Here is a 22,026-nt window from a genome sequence, read left to right on the forward strand (position 1 = left end):
CCATATTCGGTGTCTTGCGGCATGCGATTGTTCTGAGATAAGGAGAGAACAATACTCCTTGTTATAGGAGACACGTGTCCACTTGAACGTGGAAAACTTAGGTGACGACTCGCCATATACGTGTAAAGGCAGTACCCAAGCAGCCGAATGCACTGAGAGTGCGAGCGCATAGGGGTGCATGGACTGGTAGACCGATGTTGTCTTTTGCCTGGTCATCTCTGCTAATTGAAACGGGGCACTGATAAGACATCCGCTACCCGCATATATTGTGCTGCTTGAGTAACTCCTTCTGTAACTCCCATCACCGCGAAGCAACGGTGGCCATGAAATATGTACAGATGTACGTGCTATATGTTGCGAAGGATTGGGAGACAGGGGGTTTAGTATGTGTCCTGGGTGAACTCCGGGAGGAAATAGGTATATGTATCACCGCTTGTTCCCATCAAATGCAGACGCTTCGTGTTCCTCCGAGTGATATGAATGAATAAATGAATGGATCGGCAGGCGCTACTATTTTGTAAATACAATTTATTACAGAAGAAGTTTCGATTTTAAAAAGCCGTAAAAGCTCCAGCTATCACTAAGTGGTGCGTATACGCCTCACACCACATATAGTACAAAACATAGCTCGTGTATCGATGCTAGCAACCCAGGGGGTTGCAACAGTCAATTTCTTCGTTCCGTCACAACTGCATGCATGCTGCCTGTGTTACCCGTTCACAGCTATACGAAAAACCTAGTGGCACCTGAAGGAAGTGACCTGCCTCTTGTTCTTCCACGGAACCACGTATAGATGAGCTTCGCATCTCTTTGTTGCCTGCGTGGAAATGGAAAGCATTTCACTCACACGTGCACGCAGTCATTCACTCAACGGTACACTTACCGCACCAGGTTGTGGCAGACAAAGTTCCCTGCTATACTCAGCTTCGCCGACCTTGCAAGTGGATGGGACCACCTTGAGCGTCAGCCTGTAGTTCATGCCAGCTACTACCTGAAGAAACCGTATATAGGATTATTATAACATCTATACGCGTAGCCGCCCTTTAGAGTCTCCGACTCTTTAAAGGAGCAATGAGGGGATATTTAACGTGGCTGGAATCCCTGCCACGTTTATCAAGCTGTCCACTAGGAGTCACCGTGCAAAATATTTTCGAATAGCTCGCGCCCTGCTTGAGCTGTGTCGCCGTACGTCACTGGTCACGTGAGGGGAGTAGCATACGTCACGACGTTCTCTCGTTCTGCGTTGCGCTCTTTTCAAGAGGAGAGGGATATTTCGAAGGTATGCGGAACAAAGCCCTCGCAACTACCTCAAGAAACCGTATTGAATTCTTATAACGTCTACATACGTATATAGTCACGCTTTAGATTCTCCATCCCCTTAATCCATTCTAATGAAGTCGAGCGAAAATTGTAATGGAATAGTTTTGTACTCAACACGACCTCTACCCACTAACTCTCCTGAATACGGACCCGCTCAATGAAAAAGAAAAAAAAAAGAGAAAGAAATTAAACAGAAAAACTGCGCTGAAATACCTGCTGCCTTGCTTTGGTAACTTCAACGACGGTATTGTAGTATTCCAGTCCTTTGGTTTGCGATCCCACTACAAAGTGAGCCAATTCCAAGTACTTGGGGCTGGACTTTGGGTCTACATCCCTCCATCCACCGAGAAGTGGTCGTGGACGTGGCTTCGACGCCACACAGACGGTGACTAAAGCCAGGACGACCACGGTGAAGCGGATCATTTTCGTAACGCGACTATATGGTCTTGACTGTCGGTTCATTAGAACGAGCTCTACTTATATTACGCTCCGTTATGGACACGTGTATGAACGAAGCACTTTTAGATAAGAAACGTTCGTAGAAAATCGCAGCGTGTGCAATAGTTTCTCGGATGCGGCCGGGCAGAGTATTGTCCAGGAAGGAAGTAAAACCTCGTACCCCTGACAATGTCCTCACGTGTTTCAATATTATCTTAAATTGGTCGCGTGGTCTTGCCATCGTCTTCTGATGAGAGCCCGTGCACTTGGGATGAAGGCCAATTTTTTTCTCTGCGGTTATCGAAGAAACGCAACACGACAGCGCATTTTTTCCCACGTTCTATACCGGGAATCGGAGCTTCGGAAATATGCGCGACCATTGTTTCCTGCTATCACAACGTAATCATCGAAGGCTGGTCTCGACCGACTGGACGGTAGACCTTTTGATCATTGATTGATTGATAAGGCGTTAGGTGTCTGGCCCTCCAGCAAGAGGGATGCAGCTCAGACTGCGCTCGTGAATTTTATTGCGCAGAGTCAAGGATCGGAACCAGAACTGAACTCGAACCGAAAACCGGAAAAACCGTTATTTTCCATCGAACCCGAATCGAACCGAACCCGAACATTTTTTTTGCTTCTCTTGAACCGAACCGGAACTGAACCGAAAAAAAAATTGATACGGTTACCAGTTCGGGAATCGGTTCAGAGGCTAAATACCTAATTGTACTATCGACCGACCTTTTTTTTTTTTTTTTTTGATAATTTTTTGTACGATGCTAGATGAGAGTAAACGTTTGTGACTGTATCGCCAGTTTTTTTCCGGAACAAATGAGGGTCCTGACCGGGTTCTGACAAAAAGCTTCGCTTTTTGTTTTCAGCAGACGACCACGGGAGCGCAATACAATAAAATATCAGAGCCCTGCTACTCACTTCGGATGCCCTGACCATCTTGTGCAACGAAGCGACAGAGAGTGAAACCGAAACTATGCAAAACTGCTTCGTCCTGTGAAGCAGGTGGTCGTGGCGAGGTAGCATTACCACACCTCTCTCACATCTTTCTCTTACAGCCGTGTGCGGTGAGGGTAAGCTCGCTTTCATGTAGCAAAATTACTGCCGATGAACCGGTTAAGCCAGGACCGAAAAAAGTAACGGATCCAATCGTGTCCCAACCGCTGACCGCTTCTTTTTCTTTTTTTTTTCTCCCGGAGCCGAACCCGAACCCAACCGATATACCTGAACCGGTTCAAGCTGATAATTTCGGTTCAGCGGAGCTAAACCCGAACCGAACCAATATGCCTGAACCCGAACCGGGACGGAAAAAATACCGGTTCCGATCCCTGCGCGGAGTTCCTTGGAATCCGGTTATTAGTGTGATGTCTTGATTATTGCCGCTGTACCGTATCTTTATTGTTGCCATTGCGCTGTCGTTGATGTTGATGTTCGTGTTATCGCTTTGTATACAGGGTGTTTCACCTAAAGTGATAAAAAAATTCTAACTGGCGTCGCACTCGCCGGAGACTTTCGGCAATTTCGGCAAATTTCGGCAATTTCGGCAATGGGACTTTCGGCAATTATCTTCTGGAAACTTTCGCCGCCATTTAGGAAGGCTTTGGACATTTTTTAATTGAGGGAAATTTATTTTTTTCAATCGAAAAATTGCCAAGCGAACCTCACTTTTCTTTAAACAGAAATGTGAAGTCCTCCGCGGATAACCACAGACCCGACAAAAACTATATGCACAGTATCGCAACAGAAAGAGTCGAAAAAAATTAGTAAAAATTCGGCTTTGGCCCTGCCTGCTTGATTGTCGCAAAGAAGAGCGCACGGGAAGTGCGTGGAGAGGAGGAAGTGTTCCCGCCTCTTGTTTTACCTTTCTTTCCCCCGCTTTGACCTTGATGCTGGTGACAAGCATTACAGCGGTCTCCCTCCCGCACCCTGTACAAGCGGCCTGCTCGTGACGTCACATCTAGTTTCTCCGTCGCGCCGTCAACGGTCAGGTCGCAGCAGTCGCCTTCTTTTTTCTTTTTTTCTTTGCCCTCGTTTTTAGTGAGCATCTCCGTGATTCTCACCAATGCTTTGATCTATGTGAATCTATGGGGGGGGGGGGGGATATATATTTATTGAATGGAAAGGTCTGCCAGACCAAGGTCGGCATGCTATTCCATTTAAAAAAATCAAAAGAAAACGAAGAATAAATAGAAAGGGAAGGACGAATAGGACGGATGATTTAATGACAGAGTGAGCGTGAAAGAATGGCGTGAATTTCTTCCTCTTCGTAACAATATATAAAATAAATATACGTAATGTTCTTAGTCTAACCATGATAATATTCCATTATAATTTGAATTTTTTTTCCGTTAACGTGGCTGCCTAGGGTGTACAATTCCGAGCCGCACTAGAATGCAAATCGCGCTGTAACAGCGTCGTGTTACCATATCTGTGTCGTTGGCATGCGACTGTTCCGAGATATGGAGAAAACAATACCCCCTGTTAATATCTGCTAAAGGAATCTCCCACACCTCATCATCATCATCCAGTGTATGTGTGCGTGCGTGTGTGCTAAAGGAGACACGTTTCCAGTTCAGTTGGACGTGAAAAAAACTTCTGCGATGGCGCGCAACACGTGTCGAGGCGGTATACCTGAGCAGCCCCATGCACTGAGAGTGCGAGCGCATAGGAGGGACTGGTAGACCAAAGTTGTCTTTCGTCTGGTAATCTCTGCGAAACGGAGCACGGCACAGATAAGAGAGACATCTGCTAACCACATACAGTGGACCCTCGTTATTATGACCATGGACGTTCCCGAAAATTTTGGTCATAATGCGGAACTGTCATATTAACGGGGGATGTTTGCAGAGGCTTCACTGCATTGTTCCCCAGGAGTATGGTCGTAAAGCGCGTATGTCAGATTATCGGGGGTCATATTAACGAGGATTCACTGTATATTGTGCTGCTTGGGTAACTCCTTCTGTAACTCTCATCACCGCGATGCAACTGTGACCATGAAATATGTAGAGACGTTTGTACTTATATGTTGCGAAGGATTGGGAGACAGGGGGTTTAGTATGTGTCCTGGGTGAACTCCGGGAGGAAATATAGGTATATCGCCGCTGGTTCCCATGAAATGCACGCACATCGTGTTCCCCCGAGTGATACAAATGAATAAATGATCGACAGACGATAGCTTGGAAATACAATTTATTAGAGAGGAAGTTTCAATTTAAAAGGTCGTAAACCGCTCCGGCTATCACTAAGTAGGTGCGTACGCCTCACACCAGGTATACAGTATATCGCTGTAAATTTAAAAACACCCTTATGGGTGTAAATGGCTTGTCCTAAAACTCAAACCACTTTTTACACCGTATGGTCTGGAACACCATTTTTAGAGGGTGTATTCCGTGTAATACACCCCTTAAAAGGGTGCTTTCCATCGAAAATGTATTCTTTTGCACCCTTTAAACACCCTTTTAAAAGGGTGTAAGATTGTTAAACTCCTTCGTAAAAGGGTGTATAAACGGTGCAAAAGACGACATTTCTCAAGGAAAAGCACCTTTTCAAAGTGTGTTTTACACGGAATACACCCTCTAAAAAGGGTGTTTTACACAGAATACACCCTCTTAAAAGGTTGTTCCAGACCATAGTTGTAAAAAGTGGTGTGAGTTATAGGACAAGCCATTTACACCCATAAAGGTGTTTTTCAGTTTACAGTGTTGTAAAAACATAGCTTGTGGTATCCGTCACAACTGCTGCCCGTGGTACTGGTTCACCGCTATACGAAAAACCTAGTGGCAGCTGAACGAAGTGACCTGCCTCTTGTTCTGCCACGGAGCCACGTACAGTTGAGCTTCGCATGTCTTCGTTGCCTGGGGAAACGGAAAGCATTTCACTCCCAGGTGCACGCAGTCATTCACTCAACGGTCACTTACCGCACCAGGTTGTGGCAGACAAAGTTCCCTGCTGTACTCAACTTCGCCGACCTTGCAAGTGGATGGGACCACCTTAAGCGTCAGCCTGTATCTCATGCCAGCAAATAGCTGAAGAAACCACATTGAATTCTTATAACATCTCTATACGTATATATAGTCACGCTTTACTGTCTCCATCTCCTTAATCCATTACTGTAGAAGTGGTTTTTTTCGCGCGGAATTATTTTTCGCGTTTTTCGCGCACACCTCCAAAATCGCGAATTTAAGTTCCCGCGAATAACTCTGGCCATATGAGGGCGAAAATCGTTAGGCGTTCGACGCTATACCGTGACTACCTGATACTTTCTACTCTGTGTAGCATAGGCAGTTTAAGCAAGCGCAGAAGATTGTTTTATCCCATCATGCAAGATGAAAAGAAATGAAATTTCATCATGCTTTTGTTACTCCTATAAACGATTTGCACTATACATGCAATATACCACTATACCAGGGAGCTAGAACATGCCTTTCCCCCTCATTCTCAAAACCAGCTTGAATGATAGTACCACATCTCAACCGAACTGGTCAGTGCCCCGAGTGATAATTAATAAGAACTGCGTCGGTAGCGTGTTCGCCTTCTGATCCCGAGATCGCGGGTTCGAACCCGGCCGAGGACGCCAGCAACTTGGTGGCAGGGTACAAGTTGCTTAGACACGCCGTCTTCCGCGAGGGACGTTAAATACGGGGTGCCGTGTAATGAGCTTTCATTGCACGTTAAAGAACCCTCAGGTGGGCAAAAGCAATCCACAGACCGACCGCTGTGGCGTCGCTCATGATCTCGGTTGTCTCGCGACGTAAACACCCAATTATTATTAATAAGAACTGCTAAAATAAACTGGCTAACTTGCACACGGCCAGTACTATGGCCTCCAACAGGGTCCCTAAAGGCCATTTGACAGGACCTTTCCTCCTATCTCTGTGAGGAGAAGAAAGGAACAGACCTAGAATGCCGCAATCCACGTGAACAACGGATGTCTTAGTACGTGCCGAAATATGCCCGAGTATTGACGGCGGCACGATATGCAAGAGCAAAGCACTCCCGGAAACCTGTGTCGCGAATTTAAGTTCTCGCGAATCAATCCTCAAAGCAGCTCTGCTCGAAAACGCGAAAATATTTTCCACGCGGAAAAAACCACTTCTACAGTATATCATGTCAAGCGAAAATTGTCTTGGAATAGTTTTGTAGTCAACACAAGCTCTGCCCACTACCTCTCCTGAATATGCGGACCCGCTCAATGAAAAAGAAAAAGAAAAAAAGAGAGAAAAACAGAAAAACTGCGCTGAAATACCTGCCTTGCCCATATACTTGCTTGCTTTGGTAACTTCAACGACGGTATTGTAGTACTCCAGTCCTTTGGTTTGCGATCCCACTACAAAGTGAGCCAGTTCCAAGTACTTCGGGCTGACCTGTGGGTCGACATCACTCCATCCAGCGAGAAGTGCACGTACTGGACGTGGCTTCGACGCCACACAAACGGTGACTAAAGCCAGGACGACCACGGTGAAGCGAATCATTTTCGTAAAGCCGCAATATGGTCTTGACTGTCGGGTCGTTAGAGCGAGCTCTATTTATACTACGGTCCGCTATGGACACGTGTATATACCGAGCACTCTTTGTTTCGATAAGAGACATTCGTAGACAATCGCAGTGTGTGCAATAGCTTCTCGGATGCGGCTGAAACGCCGGAGAAACGCAAACCGGAGAAACGCAATACGACAGCGCGGTTTTTCCCACGTTATTCCGGGAATCGACGAGACTATGGTTTCCCGCTATCACAACGTAATCATTGATAAGCCGCTCTCGACCGACTGGACGGTAGACCTCTTGATTATTGCGAGGGCGTTAGTGTATGGTGAGCATATAGTTAGTGTATGGCGCGAATTTCTTCCTCTCTTCCTCTTCGTAACAATATATAAAATAAATATACACAGTGTTCTTATTCTAACCACGATAATATTCCAGTATAATTAGAATATTTTCTTTCCATTAAAGTGACTGCCTAGGGCATACAGTTTTCCGAGCCGCACTCGTTTCTTACCAATAATGCAAATCGCGCTGTAAGCCGTTGCGTTTATGTAACAGCGTCGTGTTACCATATCGGTCTCGTTGCATGCGATTGTTTCGAGATAACGAGAGAACAATATACTCCTTGTTATATCAGCTAAAGGAGACACGTGCCCACTTGGACGTGGAAAACTTCTGTGACGACTCGCCATACGTGTAAAGGCAGTACCCAAGCAGCTCAACGCACTAAGAGTGCGAGCACGTAGGGGGGGGGGGAGGACTGGTAGACCAAAGTTGTCTTTCGCCTGGTCATCTCTGCGAAATGAAGCACGGCACAGATAAGAGAGACATCTGCTAACCACATATATTGTGCTGCTTGGGTAACTCCTTCTGTAACTCCCATCACCGCGAAGCAACGGTGGCCATGAAATATGTACAGATGTTCGTGCTATATGTTGCGAAGGATTGGGAGACAGGGGATTTAGTATGTGTCCTGGGTGAACTCCGGGAGGAAATAGGTATGCAGTGAGCCCTCGTTAATATGACCCCCGATAATCTGACATACCTAAGCGCTTTACGACCATACTCTTGAAGAACAATGCAGTGAAACCTCTGCAAATCGCATCCCCCCCGTTAATATGACAATTCCGCGTTATGACCAAAATTTTCGGGAACGACCATGGTCATAATAACGAGGGTTCACTGTATATACCACTTGTTCCCATCAAATGCAGACATTTCGTGTTCCTCCGAGTGATACGAATGAATAAATGAATCGATCGACAGACGATAGTTGGGAAATACAATTTATTAGAGAGGAAGTGTCAAGTTGACAGTTCGTAAACGCTCCAGCTATCACTAAGTACGTACTTAGTGCGTCACTAAGTGCGTACGCCTCACACCAAGTATATAGTAAAAACGTAGCTTGTGTATCGATGCTGGCTATACACGGGTTGCAACAGTCAATTTCTTCATTCCGTCACAACTGCTGCTCGTGTTCACCGCTATACGAGAAACCTAGTAGCATCTGAAGGAAGTGACCTGCCTCTTGTTCTGCCACGGAACCACGTACAGTTGAGCTTCGCATCGTTTTGTTGGCTGCGGAAATGGAAAGCATTTCGCTCACACACAGTCATTCGCTCAACGGTCACTTACCGCATCAGGTTGTGGCAGACAAAGTTCCCTGCTATACTCAGCTTCGCCGACCTTGCAAGTGGATGGGACCACCTTAAGCGTCAGCCTGTAGTTCATGCCAGCTACTACCTGAAGAAATCGTATAGGATTATTATAACATCTATACGCGTAGCCGCCCTTTAGAGTCTCCGACTCTTTAAAGGAGCAATGGAATAGTTAGGAATGGAATAGTCCTGGAATGGTTTTGTAGTGTTGTGCTTGTTGTATAGTACCCATGTGAAATTCGTTCAGTAAATCTCTCCCGCACAACACGACCTCAACCCGCTAGCTCTCCTGAATACGGACCCAATCAATGAAAAAAAAAATGAAAAAAAATAGTAATAATAAAAGATAAAAATGAAAACCTGGCCTGAAATACCTGCTGGCTTGCTTTGGTAACTGTAACGACAGTATTGTAGTATTCCAGGCCCTCAGTTTGCGACGCCACAGCAAAGTGAGCCAGTTCCAAATACTCTGGGTGAGACTTGGGGTCGACGTCCATCCAGCCACCGACGAGGTGACGATGCTGGCTTGCCAAGCATACGGTGGCCAAAGCCAGCAACAGGACTACGGCGAAGTGGGTCATTTTTGTCGCGATAAACCGAACCACTACAATGGGCACTATTTATAATGCGTTGTCTCTTTTCGTCTACGAACCAATGAGTGACTTCGATAAGCACAGCCAATCGCAGTGCGTGTTATGGTTTCATGGACGCGACTGCGTTGTCTAGACAGTGGTCCCTGATAATGTTGTGTATGTCATTTTGAAGAGGAGGAGGGGTCTCATTGTCTTGTGATGGAGAGCGTTGGTTTCATTTAATGGCGAAATTCGTGCAGTGACAGGTAGGGGAAATATCCGAGCAAAAAGTCCACAAGCGGCTTAGACGAGTGTGATAGGTGAGGTGAAAAATGGAAGTCACTGAAAAGGTTAGCCAGCTCTAGGACTCGAACTCACATCCTCTGGATTACCGGTCCAGGGCTCTTACCAATTGAGCTAAGCTAACACCTTTTTTTTCTCTCAGGAACGTTTTATTTCACACTGTTACAGTTCAAGACTTAGATGTGATTTACAATCCAAGATGCGGTTAATTGAGAGGGATGACACAATAATACATGCTTGAGATGAAGTATGTACAAAAGTGTGGGTGGGATTTGAGGACCGCAGGGTCATTCCATTAATACTCCGTGGGGCTTGACAGATCAAGCTCAAGTACTTTGAGCCAGATAGGGTCATCCGCACTACCTGCTCGGGAGAGGAGAAACCTACACAGTGACGTCACGTACCTCCTGAAGAAAGGCCCGGAGCCGACTGGAGGGTCATTGCGGTCTCTAGTACGACGAGACATCCACAACGAGTACAAACCTAACAAAATAAGTACGTCCCACGGGAGCTCGCCGCCTGGACGGATCGGGTTACCGAATAACCCGCGCACTCAGGTAGATGTTCTTCTTGAAGACACGCTGGAACACGTCCCAGAAGAAGAAAGCATCCCTGCATGACAGGAAAGCGTGGTCTCCTCCACTGGGCTAACACAACTCCCCAGCGACTTCCAATGGGCGCATCATCCGAAGGGACAAACCAACCACTCTCTCACTCATCCTCCTTTCACTCTTACATTTTTTTCTCACTCATACACACATTCATACGACGGGATCGACGCAAGCGGCAACTGTTGAGAAGTTCAATTGTCTCATGTCGTACCAAGTTTGTGCTAAAACTTTGAAGTCACTGCACTATCTGTCTGTCCGACCAGGGCCAGGTGAACAACCCTGCATCCTGTTCATCCCTAAACGTCCGTGCACAGCGACAGTTGCTTCGTGGTGCTTACACGGAGCAAAATAACAGAATCTTCTAGTTTCAGGGCTAAGCAAGACGAACCTCGACGTGTGGACATCTTGTTTTGTTTTGCGGTGACGTAAATTTGAGAAAGCGCTCAACACGGTATGACATACAGCATGATCGTACTACTACAGCACTATACGTAAACACACCAAGCAGACAACGGACTTTGTTCAGCTTTTATTTGCTTCGTGTATTTTCTGGCCGACCGGGTTCCTTTTAGCAACTGAAAGAAGTGATCTCCCGTATGCGCCGCCACGGAATGTCGTATATGGTGGCACTACATTCCTTTATTTCCTGTGGAAATAGAAAGCACTATACGTTATGCTCATGTAGAGGACATCCAACGCACGAAACGACAAGTGGAAGCATTGAGATATAGGACGACAGAATACCATGGTTGTCTCGCGTCAACTTTGAGGTGATAGAACCAACACTTATGTTCCCATGGATAGCTATTTTAACTCTGTAAACAGAGGCGCGTACAGCTGATAATATTGAGGCTGTCTCTATGGGTACTGCTTTCTACCCCTCTTTCTTCGTGCAAAAAAAAAAGAAAAATGTATAGCAGTCGAACATTGTGTGACGGGAACCAGAAATCTGCTGAGGTCCAGGTCGGGCTCCAAACCCGTCACTAGTTCTTGTGACACGCTGTCCCTTTAAAGGTACTGTAAAGCAGTGGACAAGCAGGATATGCTGGCGACGTGGCCTGAGACTTTGTTGCTTGTAAATCCCATATGCGGAACCATACGACCGACAACGCTGTCTAAATATTTTTAATCTATCATGAAAAATCCGGCGTAGTGCAGCGGCGCGACGCCTGGTGTCGAACAACCCGCTGTGCAGCGGGCAACACTGTCGAATATGTATTATGCATGCAGCACTATTTTGTCGCGTTTTGTTCTTTTGGTGGCTATATTATTTCGTATCATATTTCCATAGGAGTGCAAAGACCCCTTCTTAGTGTGTTTTTTGCGAAATAAAATCAAAAAGAAACACAGCGCTGTTCGGCTGTCGGGCCCAGTGTTATACGCATGCAACGTGGTTGCCGCCGTACGCGGCTGAGAGTACGGATCCCTTCCGAATACTAATACAGTGTTGCCCACAATCTTTAATTGTAATTTTCTAATGAACTGCACCACCGATTAGAATGAAATTTGCGCCGTTTTTGTACTGATGGCTTGGACTATCGAATAGCCACGCTAAATAAAATTCGGCTTCTGCTGCTTTACAGTACCTTTAAGATCGCTTCCTAATTTACTAGGCAGATTGCACCGTACATAACGCCTGTACTGTAACATATACCTTGCTGTGATCTATACGCACTGCTTTAGATACCTTGCACTACATATTATAAGAATACAAAGATAATAATCCAAGGTGGTCGAGTAGAGTTTCAAACTATACAAGCCCGCAGACTCACCGCGTTAGGCGTTGGACGACAGCGCTCCTTAGAGTACACAGTCTCCGCGATCCTGCAGTTGGATGGAGCCACTCTAAACGTCAGCCTGTAGTTCATGCCAGAAACTACCTGAGGACAGAGATCTGGATTCTTAGCACGTGTGCGCATGCGTATTGTCATCAAGTAGGATAGTGTGCGCATGACCCTGCACTCTTAAAAAAAAAAAAGGGGTGTATTTTAACTCCTTTTCCTTGCCACATGTATCACTCCTGAGTCTGCTTACTCCCTTTAGGGAGTGGGGTTACGCTCTAACTCCCTACTGGAGAGTAATATTACTCTCTGGTAGGGAGTAAGGGAGTAATGTTACTCCCTCGTGGGAGTGAGGAGGCTCCTTTTTGGGAGTAATTGTACTCTCCAATAGGGAGTGATATATGTGGCAAGAAAAATGGGTTAAAGTACACCTTCTTTTTTTTTTTTTTAAGAGCGTGGGGTGAACTGATCCATAGAGACCGGCTGATGGCTCAGCGAAAGTAATCACTATCGTAATATACCTGCTCGCTTGCGCTGGTGACTTCAACGACGGTGTTGTAGTATTCCAGACCTCGGGTTTGCCGTCCCACTACAAAGTGAGCCAATTCCAAGTACCTCGGGTTGGAATTAGGGTCGACCTCCGTCCAACCACCGGGGATTGCAAATCGCCTCGTCGCCAAACATCCTGTGGCGAGAGCCAGGACAACTACGGCAAAGTGCATCATTTTGTTCACGATGATGGTCTGACAACCGGATCATATAGCCAGCACTCTCTATGTTATATATGTTTCCGTTACGTCCACGCCTATACTAACCAGTCGGCACTTTGTGGTCCGATAAGACACGCTCGTAGCCAATGGCCGTGCGTGTTACGGCTGGCTCGGCGGATGTGACTATCGTGAACGGGCATTGCCACAGAGTAAACCTCGTATCCCTGACCGTGCAATCGCGCGTTTGAATATTATCTTGAAGTGGAGGTGTCCGGTGGAGTCTTGTCTTGTGACGAGAGTTTTCTCGTCGCATATGGCGAAATCGTAAGACTCGTGCGGTCATGGTTAGGCAAATCTCCAAACATCAAAAATGACTCGCGGTTTGTTTGTTTGTTTGTTTGTTTGTTTGTTTGTTTTTCCTAAGGAAAAAGCGATTCCCTCCCTTGCTCACTGGCAACCGCGAATTGACGTTTTACTAAGTAACTATAAGGAAGTAGGTTTCGCAGAAACTGTTATCGAAGCTCTCTCAAGTATACCAGCAACTCGTACTGATAGAGGTGTTGCCATGGCGATGACGCGTGGTGATGACGCATCCCAACCCTGTCGTGAACAAGCGATGGCTTGAAATCAGACAGTGATTCCAATTGCAACGGTGAAAGTACTTTGGAGTACAAAGTCGCGAACATGTATCGCGTTTTAAAGGGAGAGACCAGACCAACATTTACAGGGCCTCATCTCCATTCTTGATAATGCATGAAATCCTCATTGAAAACGTCGCATGATGGAGATGATATAACACCAGGGCAACGTGAGGCACATTCTTTTATATTAAGTCATTCTAACCAGTCTTAGTAACTTAGTTACGAGTAACTAGTTACTGAGAAAGTAATTTGTAAATGTAACTAATTACTCTCCCTCATGGGGTAACTTCTAATTGTAACTAGATACCTACTTCAAATATTTTCCTGTTCTTTTCCTTTTAAACCTAGTGTTCACCGTCGTACTTCGCTATGCTGTACATTGCTGCTTTGAATACTTAACTGTGCGCAGTGCTACTAATACTCTGCTATGCTGTATATTACTGTAATATATACCTACGTACTGCTTTAGATACCTTGCACTTCATATTATAAATAGTTTGCTGTACTATGCGCACTGATGATCTTCGCTATGCTGTACCTTATACACGGCCATAAATACATTACTATGCTCGGCACTGCTATAAATACTTTTGCTGTACTATGCGCACTGCTATAAATACTTTGCCGTGCTATACACTATACTAACGTACATACCGGGAGCTGCATTTAGAGTACGAGCTGCGCACTGTAACCTTGAACAGAAAAAGGGGTTAATGTCTTCGGGGTGACATTGACCTTGCTCCAAGCAGTGCAGATTTCACTGCAGCACTCGCCCGTGCTGCAAAAGGAAGCGTATTATATCTGGAGTCCATGTGGAGAAATTCTTGGCCGACTGAGTAAGACGAGCGGATGTTGAATGATTCAGCCATTCAGCTAGGTGCCTCCACAAACATTAACTTCCTCTGCGCGCGTGGGTCAAGATGAGTTGACTTGAGTAGCATTTTGGCAACCGCACCATGTTCGGGGCGCTGAATGCGTCATCACAGTCGGTCTGCGTGCCTGATGTCTTGATAAGCTCCGTGAAACTCGTAGTCATGCGGCGGTTTTCAAAGGTTTTCAGTGAGTCTTTTCTCATTGGTGGTTAATTTGGTTTTAATTGCTCTTATTTAAGAAGTCAGATATAAGCCTTGTGTGTGCTTTTTTTTTTAGTTTGTCAAGCGTAATGCTGTTGTAGTTTTGTTTTGTGTTCTATTTTCGCTGCTGAGACGTTTGTCGAGTCTTCTGGAACTTTTTTTGCATGAGCTTCCCGTCACTAAATGTGCTAAATTCATTATCATTCATTATTATCGTTATTAATTGAGAGGTTGCGTTAGAGAAGTCACCAAAGGGAAATACTAAATGTGCGCGCAATAACAATCACGAGACGAACTCGGTACTGTATTTAACAAATTATGGGTAATAATTCGCCGAAAAGCGATTCCGTGACTAAATTATGGGAAGTTGGCTGATTTACGAATAATTCACAATTTTTCCAAACTACCAGTTTAACAGTTAAAATTAGCCGATTAGCGAAAATACCGAATTAACGGTTCTGATGAGCCAAATTAACGAGAACGCCTGGATAGCAGTTCCGATCACGGTTGGTTCCAATTAACAAGTTCAGAAACGAGACTCGGCACATTAGCAATTCCAAAGAAAATAAAATTTCTGCTGTTATATGCAATGTGAGTTTCAGGAGTAAAATCCTCAATGCTGTTTGCCCGGTCTGTCTTGCAGATACGTGGAACATAGCGAAGTTACTTTGCACCAGGGAATGACAGCTGCTTGAGAAGGCAACAACGAGAGTAAGCCACAAGGCGGACCATCTCCAAATCTTACACGGAGTGAGCGCCAATTAATTTGAATTCCATTGCAGTGATTCCATTGCAGTTCCATTCCAAGTCGTGAACCGAAAGCCAGGTGTAACTCACGATTTCAGGGAGTAACTTTTGCGGGCTTTTTATAAAATGTTGAAGAATGCTGAAGAAGCGTGTCGATAATGTCCGAGATAATTCGTCTGTTGTGTCCCGTCCTTTTGTAATGATGATATAGCAGACGATGCATGCGATCCCCCGCCAACGAACTTTTAGCGGACGATGCAGACGATCGTCTACCAACAAATATCAAGCGGACGATGCAGACCATCGTCTGCCAACGAGCTTCTGGAGGGCGACGCAGACGATCGTCTGCAACGAACTTCAAGTGGACGATGCAGACGAACATCTGCCAACGAGTGCAAGCGGACGCAACGAGCGGTTTGCGGACGATGCAGACGATCGCCTGCAATGAGCGGCAAGCGGACGCAACGAGCGGTTTGCGGACGATGCAGACGATCGTCTGCCAACGAACTTCTAGCGGATGATGCAGACGACCGTCTGCCAACAAATATCAAGCGGACGATGCAGACTGCTAACGAACATCTGGCGGATGATGCAGGCGATCGCTTACAACGAGTGGCTATTGGACGATGGAGACGATCGTCTGCCAACGAGCGTCTAGCGGACGATGAAGACAATTGTCTGCCAACGAACGCCTGGCGGACAATGCAGACGATTCTCCGCCAGCGAACTTCTACCAGATGATTCAGTCGGGTCGTCTACAAACGAATCTAGTACACGATTGCAACACACACACTGCAAATCAAATTCGAACTATTTCCTTCAATTTTGAATCGAATTCGAATATTTAAAAAAAGCCCAGTTCAAATATTTCGAATATCTTACTTTGGGAAATTTCATTGTGCCCATTCGGAGCCCCTCCAGTTCCGATGTTGAAAGACACATTGCAGCACTGGGGTGTGCATCCTCTAGTTTATTTGTTTGCATTTGCACTTCTTGTACGTTTTAGGAACTGCAAATATTTCCCTCTGATATTGTATACCACTCTGGAAGGTGTGAATACATTTATTGGGACCTGTATTGTACAGTGGGACCCATATATTGACCTACAATACGAGCACAGGAACATTTCCAATCACTTGTGGGATTGCCCTTCGCGTGGACAAGTGTAGGAAGATATTGTGAACACAAGTACAAGCTGTCAAGTATAAATCTAGTTTGAGTAGCAGGTATAGTAGCCTGGCAAGAAGCCGTTGTTGAAGGCCAAGTGTAATCCTGGAGAGCTTCAGTCATTAATTTATGAAATCCGCAACCTTTCACGACACAGGACTGCTGGAGGTATAGGTAACAATCATTTTTGCAACCTTACAGCCCCCGGCGACCTTTCTTCGTATGGGATCGATCTTCGTGTTTCACAGTTTCGGTTATTTCCAGCGAATTTCCCTGCACTTGGAAACTTGGAAGTAGCCCATTCGATGTCTCCATATTCCCGCTTTCGGTTTGCAACCCACTTCGCATTGACGCTGCGCCGACGCCCGAAACGCGACGATGACGGTGCCGATTGAGCAGATTACGTTTCGGGTCAGAATAAAATGCAGTGCGTCGCCGCTCTTATTGCGCAGCACGTGTAACTATACGCGAATTTTTTTTTTTCGGCTGCGTTGCTCTCGTCCTCGACGCTGACGTGAAATTCCGCTAGCGAACGTGCTTCACCTCCTTTCAGTAATATTCAAAAATATTGGAAACCTGCGAATATTGTTTGAATAGTATTTACCTGTTTGATACGAATTCGAGGTCTCGAATACTCGCATATATATATATATATATATATATATATATATATATATAAAGAAAATTTATTACATTAACCTGATGATATGTACAGTGTATAACAGTGTTGAGAGTACTCGCATCTAACTTTAGAAATAATATGCGAGTGAGTGGCCTGTTCCGCAGAGAGGACTACACACACGCACGCGCGTGGCCCGATTTGAAAACTCATAAACACCAATTCCGCAAAAAAAAACAAAAAAAAACAAATAAAAACGACTACGTCCGGTCTAATATGCAAAGACGCACAAAGTAGGCCACTTTGGCGCTGCTTTGTCTCGACCCGATTCTCTGCTTTCTCACAATTTCGTTTTTTCCACCCTCCCTCCCTCCCTATCGTGGTGAGAACTATCGGGGGTCCCGTCTGGCGCAAAATTGCTCCTTGTGCCACGTTATTTATGTGTACGATGTGTTTGTACAGACGGGGAAACCGTTCAGGCCTTGTTGCGCGTCGTGAGGCATGCATTGAAGGAAAAAATGGGTCGAAACTTGGGTGCGAAGATATTTGGGGTGCGACGGAACTTTCGGTATGGGATGCTCGTAAGGAGGGGAGTGAAAGTGTGCGCCGTATTTATGAGGGAGAGGCTGGGAACTGGGTTGAGATTTTTGGGGATGAAAAGAGAGAAAACATCCGGGGATTCTCTCTTTTGATAGCGAGGTATAAGGATGTGTCTGTGAGGTGCGTGTCGAAAGAGTCGGTCAAGCCGAGCAAATGATGGGGGAAGGTTTAGGGGACAAAAAAGGAGGCGGAAGTAAACGACGAACGGCCTTGAGATTTTTTTTTTAGGTGTATTCGTGCGGGTACTTTCCCGGGTTACTTGATGATGATGATGATGATTGAAAGAAAAAAATGGGGATTGGAGCCCTCATATCCTCATATCATATCATATCATAGCCTCATATCATATTGGTATCATGCAAGATTCCCGGGTTACTTCGTGCAACTGAGTGCACTTCTCCGCGTTGTGGGTAATATGCAGAACCCGCGCGGTTGTCGTGCGACAATTGGGTGGTAATTGAGTTACAAGTAACTTGTAACTGTAACTGGTTACTTCTTGCAGTAACCAGCTACGGTAACTAGGTACCTTTCGACAAAAGTAACTTGTAACTGTAACTACTTACTTCTTGCAGTAACTAGCCACAGTAACGAGTTCCCTTTCGAGACAAGTAACTTTAACTGTAACTAGCTACTTCTTGCAGTAACTGCAAAAAACGGTGACTATATAGTTACAGTTACAAGTTACTTTCGAAAAAGTATCTAGTTACTGTAACTAGTTACCGCCTTTTGTTAAAGTAACTGTAAAATGTAACGGCAACTAAGTTACTCAGATATCGCGATATTTGGGGGGGATGTAAAAGAAAAAGGGAAAAAATTGATTCAGAGAACAAGGAGCAGTCAAAACAGGGACAACGACACAAAAACAGAGGCTCCTGTGTGTCTTCTTGTGTCGTTGTCCCTGTTTTGACTGCTCCTTGTTCTCTGAGTCATGTACCATCAAGCCCATCAAGCTACTCTAGTCGAAAAAATTGATACCTGGAATTGATTGCAATGTCAAATTGAGTTCCACACCCACAGTTACAACCGCCGGCAATTTCTGACAATTCATTAAAAAAAAAAAACATGTGATGAAATCTATCTTCCTTCGTGGTTGTCAAATGGGAAGACAGCTTGGCCCCGCTGGTCGGTGACGGCCGCTGATGACAAAGTTGCGGTCCAGGTGACGTCCCAATTTGGCCAGGACAGATGTTGATGAATAAAGGTACGGAACAGCGAGCGTGTTAACAAAGGCAAGATAGACGTTTATTAAGACTTTAGGTTGGTAAAGGGCCGAATTAAAGAGTTCATAGATGTCGATGCGTTGACCTCTGGCCGATGAACTCCAGTTACTCCAGTGACCTCCCCTCGCGCCCCTCGCTTTTGTGGGTGGACGATGCCACGATGAAGAAGATGATTGGTCGGATGATGTCTCTGCTGTTGCCTATACACGGTACTCAACGAATTTATGTTCTTCCTCTACATTTATTCTTGCGCAGCTATACACTCTAAGAAAAAAAGGAGTAAAACAGGGAGTAATTGCAGCTTCTACTCCCCTAGATTGCAATTACTCCCCATTTTAGTCCCCTAACCCGACATTTAGTCCCGACATTTACTCCCCAGGACTGCAAGTTGTCACTGAACTTCGCGAATGGTCTCCTGAATGCAACAGTCTACGTATATATGTGCACTTGGTCAATTTGAACGGCATAAGGCTGTATAACTCAGACAACGTAGCAATTTTCCAGCCACACAGAGTAAGAAACAGTTAGCGCATCTTTCTTCGCAAATTGTGCCCTATGTATGTCGCAAGATTTTATATCACTCGATATATCACGGTTGACGGTTTGCTTCAAAGTATTTTCGTGCATGCACACCAATTATGTACCTGGGATTCTTACAACAGCGCGTGAAATGCAGTCTCCACCCTGTGATATTCATTTACTCCCGTGCATTTACTCCCGAAAGGGACTATTTTTTGTGGCAATGCATTTAGTCCCCAAAAGGAGTTAAAGTACTCCTTTTTTTCTTAGAGTGTATTCAACATTTTATCCCGTGTCTCCTCAGAGTTGCGGGGACGAAACAACATCCCTACACTATACGTTGTTCGTTTACTGTGTCTTGTCACCCTGCACGGAAATAATACGGGCGTTGTGTATGAGTTGTTGGAAGCCTTATTCGCTCGTTAACCCGAATGACCCATCATTATGGTGGCGTTAACAACCTTCCTCGTGAAATGTGCGCGCCAGGAAATAACGGCATCTCGCTAATGGAACGACATCGGGAACGTGGTCCAGAGCACGTGCAGGGGCGCGTTGATTCTCGCTCTTTTCCTGCTCTCGTGCAGTCGACGACGGTGTCGTACTTGTCGAACAAGTTTCTCGCGATTAAGCCGGGTTTGGAGCTCTCGCGTGTGTGCTCTAGGGTTTATATATGTCTCGCCAAATAGGCGGCACGAGAAAAAACAATTCTTTTTTTCCCTGAATACTGCAATCAAACACTGGTTCTATGGTTTTACTGGTTTTACTGGTACTGGTCTCTGGTTGTAGTGGTTTTACTGGTACTGGTCTCTGGTTTTAGTGGTTTTACTGGTACTGGTCTCTGGTTTTATCGTCGTTTTACATCTGTAACACTGGCCTCCTCTTTCCATTATAGGACAGTCTAGTGAGGTCGTTCAGTTGAGTTCTGTTCAGTGCTTCACTTGTCTTGTGTGGTGATGAATTGATTGATTTATTAATTCGATGATTGACAAGCATTGATGTCACATTATTATCAGTATTCTGTTGATGAATGTCGTACTTTATCATAACGTTTCGAACAGCTTAAAATTTCTTTCAGATATTTTAATAGTGCACTATTCCTTGACTGGCTGCGCCCTCTGGGAACAAAATGTCTGTCAGATCTTCTCTGTCTGGTATAGGCCTATAGCTACTGAAGACGAAGACATCGTAATAAGGATTTCCCACATTAACCATTTTATTCGTACTTTTGCCTCTTGTTGACATCTCACGCTGAGATTCTGTGACCCTTTAAGTAAATGTAAGATGAAAGGGAACTATACATAAGTATACCTGTGGACTTTTCCTTTTCATTTGTACTTCCTGGACGACTTTCCGTCAGTCACATCGGGTCTTCGACTGCAGATGTTACGTTCCAAAAGGGGCAGGCCTCGGGTTCGATGGCTTTGAACAAACTCCTGGAATCTCCTATAGAGCGCGTGGCACAGAAGGAAGTGCAAACTCGATGATGGATCAGCGATCATTTTGGAACCGTTCCAACGCGTATATCATTGGACCGGAGGAAGGAGTTGTTAATATTGAGCGTGCGACCCAGCACGTACAACAGCATGCACTGCAGAGGAAAGGCGACGGCACACTTTCGTCATCGAAGAGCTGCCACAGTTAACCCCGTTTGCGGAGGTCTACGACCGCCGGCCGACAAGGACTCCCAGAAAGGGAAGGAGAAAAAAACACTTATCATTCACCAGTGAAAGTCTCCCTTGGCTTCATTACGTCACCAAATGTTGACGCCAGTCAGGCGCTTGGAAAAGTTGCGACGCTTCTTAATCCCTTGGCGTCTTTTCTGTATATGGAGAACGTACCTGGTTAGTACACTGTAAAGTTTTTCACACCTTTAAAGGTGTGCGCTATGCACATTCAATCTGGTTGCGTAACATTGCATCTCCAGTATGATATTTTACAAAATTCGGAAAGCATTACTAAAGATCAAGTGTCAGTGCAAATCTTGCTTTCATTATGTCTTGGATATCGGTACGAGCTAATGCATATATGCATCGCTATCGATAATCGAGCACGCGGAAGTGTCTACAATACTGTTGAACAATGTTGACATGTTGGAAGACTAAATTTTTGGAGGACAGACAACACTCGAGTAAAGAAAATTTGTGCGAAACCGTGCTCCATTATGATGTTACCAAAATTACACCTAAAAAGGCGTGCGCCATGCACGCTATTACACCTTTAAAGGTGTGAAAAGATTTAGAGTGTAGTGTCATTACTGTAATGAAATTACAGTAATAAATTACTTTTTCTGGTAATTTGTAACGTAATGCATTACTTTTGATATTATGTAATTTACGTGATTTAATTACATCTTGGCAGTAATTTTAATGACATTACTCGTTACTTTTTACGAAGGAATAGACTCTGTGTTCTGCGTTGGCGCTTGGCAGAAAGAAAGTTGCCGATTGGCGAGTTAAAAGAATTCCAACGCCCACTATGAACGGTGACGCACTCAATCGGCACAGAATAAAATATGTCTCGTTTTTACAACGTAGTGTTGTCTGACAATGAAGTTCCA

General features: G+C 45.1%; 3 protein-coding genes across 4 annotated transcripts; all 3 read right to left on the bottom strand.

The window, feature by feature from the left end:
• Positions 1-511: 511 nt before the first annotated feature.
• LOC135369971 (cystatin-1-like) lies at positions 512-1,917 on the bottom strand. The gene is made up of 3 exons (XM_064603600.1): positions 1,534-1,917; positions 884-991; positions 512-817 (listed from the first exon to the last, which is right to left on the bottom strand). The coding sequence occupies exons 1-3, from the start codon at positions 1,780-1,782 to the stop codon at positions 737-739; spliced, it is 438 nt and encodes a 145-aa protein (XP_064459670.1). The 5' UTR covers positions 1,783-1,917; the 3' UTR covers positions 512-736.
• A 3,021-nt stretch (positions 1,918-4,938) lies between these two features.
• On the bottom strand, positions 4,939-7,332 carry LOC135369973 (cystatin-1-like). The gene is made up of 3 exons (XM_064603602.1): positions 7,017-7,332; positions 5,685-5,792; positions 4,939-5,621 (listed from the first exon to the last, which is right to left on the bottom strand). The coding sequence occupies exons 1-3, from the start codon at positions 7,236-7,238 to the stop codon at positions 5,541-5,543; spliced, it is 411 nt and encodes a 136-aa protein (XP_064459672.1). The 5' UTR covers positions 7,239-7,332; the 3' UTR covers positions 4,939-5,540.
• A 1,185-nt stretch (positions 7,333-8,517) lies between these two features.
• On the bottom strand, positions 8,518-9,517 carry LOC135369975 (cystatin-1-like). Of its 2 annotated transcripts, XM_064603606.1 has the most exons (4): positions 9,281-9,517; positions 8,884-8,991; positions 8,741-8,826; positions 8,518-8,678 (listed from the first exon to the last, which is right to left on the bottom strand). In XM_064603606.1, exons 1-3 carry the CDS (start codon positions 9,485-9,487, stop codon positions 8,746-8,748), a joined length of 396 nt encoding a protein of 131 aa, XP_064459676.1. In that variant the 5' UTR covers positions 9,488-9,517; the 3' UTR covers positions 8,518-8,678; positions 8,741-8,745. The 2 variants fall into 2 exon arrangements, with proteins under 2 accessions (XP_064459676.1, XP_064459674.1); XM_064603604.1 differs by having other exon boundaries at positions 8,518-8,826.
• Positions 9,518-22,026: the final 12,509 nt, after the last annotated feature.

Source organism: Ornithodoros turicata, chromosome 10, assembly GCF_037126465.1.
Source record: "Ornithodoros turicata isolate Travis chromosome 10, ASM3712646v1, whole genome shotgun sequence".
NCBI classification, from domain to species: Eukaryota; Metazoa; Arthropoda; class Arachnida; order Ixodida; family Argasidae; genus Ornithodoros; species Ornithodoros turicata.

Excerpts from the sequence above, each read along its gene's own strand:
- LOC135369971 (XM_064603600.1), bottom strand. The coding sequence starts at position 1,782 with ATGAACCGACAGTCAAGACCATATAGTCGCGTTACGAAAATGATCCGC. Across the intron at positions 992-1,533 it reads TTACCAAAGCAAGGCAGCAG|GTAGTAGCTGGCATGAACTA; the intron begins GTATTTCAGCGC and ends CGGTTTCTTCAG. Across the intron at positions 818-883 it reads GTCTGCCACAACCTGGTGCG|GCAACAAAGAGATGCGAAGC; the intron begins GTAAGTGTACCG and ends ATTTCCACGCAG.
- LOC135369973 (XM_064603602.1), bottom strand. The coding sequence starts at position 7,238 with ATGATTCGCTTCACCGTGGTCGTCCTGGCTTTAGTCACCGTTTGTGTG. Across the intron at positions 5,793-7,016 it reads CAAGCAAGTATATGGGCAAG|CTATTTGCTGGCATGAGATA; the intron begins GCAGGTATTTCA and ends TGGTTTCTTCAG. Across the intron at positions 5,622-5,684 it reads GTCTGCCACAACCTGGTGCG|GCAACGAAGACATGCGAAGC; the intron begins GTAAGTGACCGT and ends CCGTTTCCCCAG.
- LOC135369975 (XM_064603606.1), bottom strand. The coding sequence starts at position 9,487 with ATGACCCACTTCGCCGTAGTCCTGTTGCTGGCTTTGGCCACCGTATGC. Across the intron at positions 8,992-9,280 it reads TTACCAAAGCAAGCCAGCAG|GTAGTAGCTGGCATGAACTA; the intron begins GTATTTCAGGCC and ends CGATTTCTTCAG. Across the intron at positions 8,827-8,883 it reads GTCTGCCACAACCTGATGCG|CCAACAAAACGATGCGAAGC; the intron begins GTAAGTGACCGT and ends CCATTTCCGCAG.